Source organism: Corythoichthys intestinalis, chromosome 4 (assembly GCF_030265065.1).
Source record: "Corythoichthys intestinalis isolate RoL2023-P3 chromosome 4, ASM3026506v1, whole genome shotgun sequence".
NCBI classification, from domain to species: Eukaryota; Metazoa; Chordata; class Actinopteri; order Syngnathiformes; family Syngnathidae; genus Corythoichthys; species Corythoichthys intestinalis.
Genome location: NC_080398.1, coordinates 17,593,655 through 17,599,555, shown reverse-complemented (window position 1 = coordinate 17,599,555; position 5,901 = coordinate 17,593,655). Strand labels below are relative to the sequence as shown.

General features: G+C 40.2%; 1 protein-coding gene across 1 annotated transcript; it reads left to right on the top strand.

Moving 5' to 3' along the window:
- Positions 1 to 440: 440 nt before the first annotated feature.
- irx2a (iroquois homeobox 2a) lies at positions 441 to 5,311 on the top strand. Its single transcript, XM_057834513.1, has 3 exons — positions 441 to 989; positions 1,936 to 2,341; positions 2,924 to 5,311. Exons 1-3 carry the CDS (start codon positions 750 to 752, stop codon positions 3,790 to 3,792), a joined length of 1,515 nt encoding a protein of 504 aa, XP_057690496.1. The 5' UTR covers positions 441 to 749; the 3' UTR covers positions 3,793 to 5,311.
- The last annotated feature ends 590 nt before the right edge of the window (positions 5,312 to 5,901 follow it).

Genomic DNA, 5,901 nt, shown 5'->3' with positions numbered 1-5,901 from the left:
CTCTTTCTCTCTCTGGGTTAGTTTGAATTAATGCAAACATAACTGTCGAGTCAATAATATAACTTGATACCTTAACTAAACATTGCTTCAATCATAGACGTGATCTTGAAAAACTTGATGGCGCAAATGTCTTTGTTATTGTTATTATTATTTTTTATTCTAAGCACGAGTTAAGTGCAATATAAGTTTTACCTAACAGGTAAAGACAAAAAAGTAAATTGCGAGGAATACAGCAGGGATCACATGCTGGATTGAGCCCACTTTGCAGTGCACCTTTTGTAAAGCGTCTCTTTCTGAGGCCAAAAAAAAGGGGGCGGGATGGATATTCTGATGAGCTGGAGTGACAGCTCCAGTTCCCCCCAATGCCTTGTGTGTGCGTGAGTGTGTATTTTTCTAGGGGGGTGTGTGTGTCTCTTTCTGTGTGTGTGTGTCCAACTCCATCGGCTCCTTCCTTCCTAACTCCTCACATAGCGCTGCGTACTAAAATCACCGGACGCTAGGGGATCAAGACGCACGCCACCCTGCCTCTATGTGGGCTCTTTGACAAACCGTGCGGTGTTTCGCCACAAAGGGGGTTTGGAGGGAGGCCTTTCTTTATTATTTTGTCTGATGTGATTGCTTGAACCGCCGATTATTGAGTCGATTGTTTTGCCCGCTGTCGCCCGCCCTGTGCGCATTTCCCCCCTTTCCCTCTTGCAACGTTAACCTTCCTCCCGGTTTGGACCGGTCATCCACCCCCACGCGCACCCATGTCCTATCCTCAGGGTTACCTTTACCAGCCCCCGGGCTCTTTGGCTCTTTATTCCTGTCCGGCTTATGGGGCCTCGGCGCTGGCTGCTCCGCGGAATGAAGATCTGGCGAGATCGTCCTCCGGCTCAGCTTTCAGCCCGTACCCTGGATCGGCTGCTTTCTCTGCCTCGGCCAGCGCAGGCTTCTCCAGTCCGCTGTCTTACTCTACGGACCCCGCTACAGGATTCCCGCAATACATGGTAAAATACCTTGATAATTTGAAATATATTATCATGATAGGCATTAATGAAGATGTTTAGTGCGTATTGACGCAGCTTTCACTCCTTTTTGGCATAACTCTCTTTTTTATAATAATAACCGGACTTGACAGTTCAATATTGTTTTCCAAATAGGCCGTAGCGGTAGCATCCACGAATTCAAATTAATGGCAGCTTAATTTTAAATGGGAATTTAAAGCATGGGTTGCGAGTTGTAATGGCTTAACAGTCAATGCGCAGCTAATTATGTAAAACTGAATACCCTGCGAGGGTATTCGTTTAAGCTTTCCTCTCCCAGCAGTGAATTTATGGGTCAGAGGAAATTAATACAAAGCATGCAAACGCACGTTATCTCTCGGTAGCTATTAAAAGTATAGTTAAAATCACAATGAGAATTTTTAAATATTATGCAGCCACATACTATTTCGAATGTATACATGTATATGATGCTAACACTAAATGTTAGTTTATTGGAAGGTGCTTATAAAAATGTAAAGTTAAAATGAAACATATATATTAAATGAAGAATTGGAGTATTTTATTCATTTTGGTTGGAGATATATATAGAATAATTTTACAATCTTTGCTATATCTGGTCTGTGTGTGCATAATTAGTTGGTTGTTTAAAATGTCATAGCATTTCAAACTGATATTTATTTTAACATTTTTAGTAAAATCATGATCAGTGTTTTTTTTTAATTTTTTTTTATTTGGAGATTATAATTATAGAACACCATTGTGATAATCTGATTTGTCCTTCTGATAATCAATAACGCCAATCATCACTTTATTATTATTTGTATTATTATTATTTAGATAAAATACGACAATGGAAATTGGTGACAACGGTTGGAGTAATTGTAAAATTAAAATTGCGTTTTAGTTGAATCATATTTCAAACGATTTTCATTGAAGCTTTCCTCACCAGAGTTCTCCATATGATGCACACACGACGGGCATGGCCGGGGCGTTAAGTTACCACCCTTACGGGAGTCCAGGGTACCCCTATCAACTCAACGACCCGGCATACCGCAAGAACGCCACTCGGGACGCCACAGCCACCCTGAAGGCTTGGCTGCAGGAGCATAGAAAGAACCCCTACCCGACCAAAGGGGAAAAGATCATGTTGGCCATCATCACAAAGATGACCCTGACTCAGGTCTCCACCTGGTTCGCCAACGCCAGGAGGAGACTAAAGAAGGAAAACAAGATGACATGGGCGCCCAGGAATAAGAGCGAGGATGAGGATGAGGAGGATGGGGACGGCGAGAGGAAGGATGTGGAGCGATCGGAAAAGAACCTGGACAACAGCGAGGCTTCGGCCGAGGATGAAGGTAGCCAAATAGGAAAAGACGAGCACTGAACGATTTAACAAAACAAAGTTCACTATGACGTTTCTAAATAATATTTGTATGCTAAAACAAAATTATTAAATTATTTATCATATTATTTTCGATTATAAAAAATTTACTGTGATGAATAAGTTATTAGACACCGTTTTTAGGTAATATTCCACTGACAGTATAATTTACATTTTTTTGTTGTTTGAAACTTTTAAAATCTGATTATTATGAGACTGTTTACGTATAGCTGACATGTCGATGCAAAAGTGGCATGCGCTGAACGTAGTTAAAGCGACAGGACTAAAATTGACGACTTGTGGCATTTTATAAACTACAAAATACAGTATAAATTTATATAAACGCATTTACAAAGCATGCACAAAACTGTGGGAGAAAATACTTTCTATACTTTCTATTTATAACTTAATAAAAAAAAAAGCACTAAAACAATTTTTAAAAACGCAAAAAAATGCAAAAGTACAATTTATTGAATAAATGAGTCATTCATTGATTTAATTTACAACCACTATGCCGTCTCGGTTTAATTCCTATTTCTGATTACTTTGTTCTCAGGTATTAGTTTGCACGTGGACACGCTCACGGACCACTCGTGTTCTGCTGAGTCAGACGTGGAGAAGGTGGCGTGCCGGGTGGGAGATTTAAGCTCTGATCAGGCCCGGGACAAATGCGAAGATGACGTTGAAGAACAGAACCACGCCTCTCGCTTACAGCTCCCCTCCAAATCGCTCACAACCTCGCCTCTAATGGGAGTCGAAGCGCCGGCTTTCACTCATCAGCACCACCACCTTCATCACTTCCAACAACTCCAACGCGAGGATTTAGCTCGGAGCCTCGGCATGAGCAACACCATTAATGCCAATAAATCTTGCCTTGACAGCAGACCGTCCACGGGAGTTTCTCAGAACCCAAAACCCAAATTGTGGTCACTTGCGGAGATTGCTACCTCAGACCCAAAGCAGCAACTAGGGCAGTCAAACTGCCCCTCCTCCTCTTCCTCCAGTGGGGGCCTTCTTACTCCCCCGACTCCCTCCTCAGCCTCTCCGTCTGCCACTTCACCCAATATCTATCCGACCCCCTCCCTCATCGGAAGACCTATTTATTACACGTCGCCCTTTTATAGCAATTACACAAACTATGGTAACTTTAGCCAACTGCAAAGCCAAAGCATCCTGCGCTACTCCAACTCATCTGGGGTAAGTCTGGCTGCAGCAGCCGCCGCCGCAGCAGCAGCCGCAGCAGCCGCTGCAGCCAGCGAAGGTCTCGGCCATAATCAGACTCCTGAGGCCGGCCCGCAGCCGAAACAACTCAGGCCCGAATCCCCACAGCTAAAAATAAACTCAAATCAGGCTCTTGTTGGTGATGAGCAACATCAAAAACATCATTTCAGGCCTGTAAACCTGGACTCAAAGAAAGGAACGTAGACTTGAGATGGTGGGCCGTGAGGAATTTTAAGATTGTATTTTGAAAAAACAAAACAAAAACACTGCACCCCCCCCCCCCCCCCCAAAAAAAAAAAAAAGAGCTATACAGATTTTCTGATTTTTGCGCACAATAATAATGATACTTAATTAAGGCGTATTTTATTTTTGTATAAATCTTTGCAACATACATTAAACCGTATTTTGCATTTAAAAAAAACATGTTTTTGGTACAGGTGTCACAAGTTCAAAATTTGACATGTACGCGCGTGCACCTCGTGCATATATATACTATAATTAATTAAACCTAACCAAAATACGCTCACATGCGCAACAGGTGAATCTATCAGGCATGCAAGATAATGAATCTTAGTTACAGCCTAACCTAAGGTCCATTACTAAGATCTAGCATGAGTCAACACATGCATTTATGCACATATATACTTACTGAATTAACGAGGATGTACTGTTGAATTTACACGGTATCATTTGGAGAATTTACACGGATTTACGGTGTTTTGATCAGTTCGCATTCAGGTTTTATGTTTATTTCCATCTTCAGCAGGTAGGTGTCACAATTGCTTTGAGTTTAAAGGCAGTGTGGACATCCCATTTGAGTGTTTTCAACGTGTTTTCTCTCCACTTAAAGGGTCTTCAGTGCCACTATAGATGAACTTAAAGCTACTTAACTTGCCCAAGTCAACAGTACACGTTTAAAATATTAGCGCCTTGTGTTTCAATTTATAATTAATTTGACCTGTGCGCATGGGATTGAAATTCTCCCTACGGTATGTGATTAAACCGTTACATCTCAGGTTTCTTTAAGTTTGATTTTTTTTTCTTAAAATATATTTATGTGTTGAATCAATTTGGCTTTTAACTTATTTTATTGGAATAGGGGAGGGGGACAACACCAATGCTAACGAGCCAGGAGTGAACATGTGAGGACTTTAACGTGGAATAACCTACATTTGATATTTATTTTTTTATTAATGGCAGAATGATGCCTATAATTTATGCAAGTTGTATTGCAAAAAAAAAAAAAAAAAAAAAAAAAAAAAAAAAGGAGAAAAAGACAACTGACATGTGACATTTGTTTGTTGTGTAAATATATATAGTATATATTAACGATTTTTATTTCAATTTGGGAAAAGCAATGTAAATCTTGTAATGAGGATAACTCTTGATAATTTATATATTTTAATGTAAATAGGAAAGAAAATGAGCGCTGGTTGAAATACCGTACTGGTGTGGTGCGATATCAGATATTTAAAGCAAAAAATATTAAACTGTTTCCCCAATTATTGTTTTCAAGAGTTTTTCTTTTTTTTTTCTAACAACAGTCTGTCTGCGTGTTTGTGTGTCCATCCGTCTGTCTGCCTGTCTTTCTGTCTGTCTTTCTCTACAGTATCTATCGTTTGGGTCAAGAGTCTCTCTTGTAAACAAATGTAATTCCTTTTTCATACCCCTTTCACCTTCCTCTTGCCCTATTGCACATTTATTTTCAAGTGTGATTAATACTGCCATTGTGGGACACATTAGGCATTACGGGCCCCCGGTGGGACTCATCCCTGGAGCTTTTTTTTGATGGGCTCATGCAGGTTGGGTCTGCCCTGCATGCTTCATTATAACTGCATGGCACTGAACGATCCATAAAAGTCTATTTCAACATCTGCCAGCTCCAATGGGCTGTGTGATGGGCCCTAATCGGACAGGCTTTCTTCTGCTTCTCATCATAACTGCTTAGAATAACCTGCTCCAGGCCACAGCTAATTAAGCAGTTTAAGAAAGAAATATTCAGAGTACTGATACTTATTGGGCTATATAGTTATATATCACTTTTTTGTCAGAAATGCTCATTCATAGGTGCAATCAAATTTGAGAATTGAGTTTTTCCCAGATTCCTTTTCACTGTAGAAATACTTGGGTTTGGAGGTAACAAAATTGCCGAAATGCGACTCAAAAATATGTTTAAGACAGGCTATTCTGTAATAACCGTTTTCCTTATACTGTGCCCTTTTAGTTGACTTTGATGGCAGAAACATGGATTTAAAAGGTGATGGCTGTTTTCATAGTCACTCCAAATTCTTTCATTATATAATGCTTTATTTT

What these genes read in the sequence shown, in the direction of transcription:
- irx2a (XM_057834513.1), top strand. Translation starts at nt 750, where the DNA reads ATGTCCTATCCTCAGGGTTACCTTTACCAGCCCCCGGGCTCTTTGGCT. An exon ending in CAGGATTCCCGCAATACATG is followed by an intron (nt 990 to 1,935) that starts GTAAAATACCTT and finishes TTTCCTCACCAG; the next exon opens with AGTTCTCCATATGATGCACA. An exon ending in GGCTTCGGCCGAGGATGAAG is followed by an intron (nt 2,342 to 2,923) that starts GTAGCCAAATAG and finishes CTTTGTTCTCAG; the next exon opens with GTATTAGTTTGCACGTGGAC.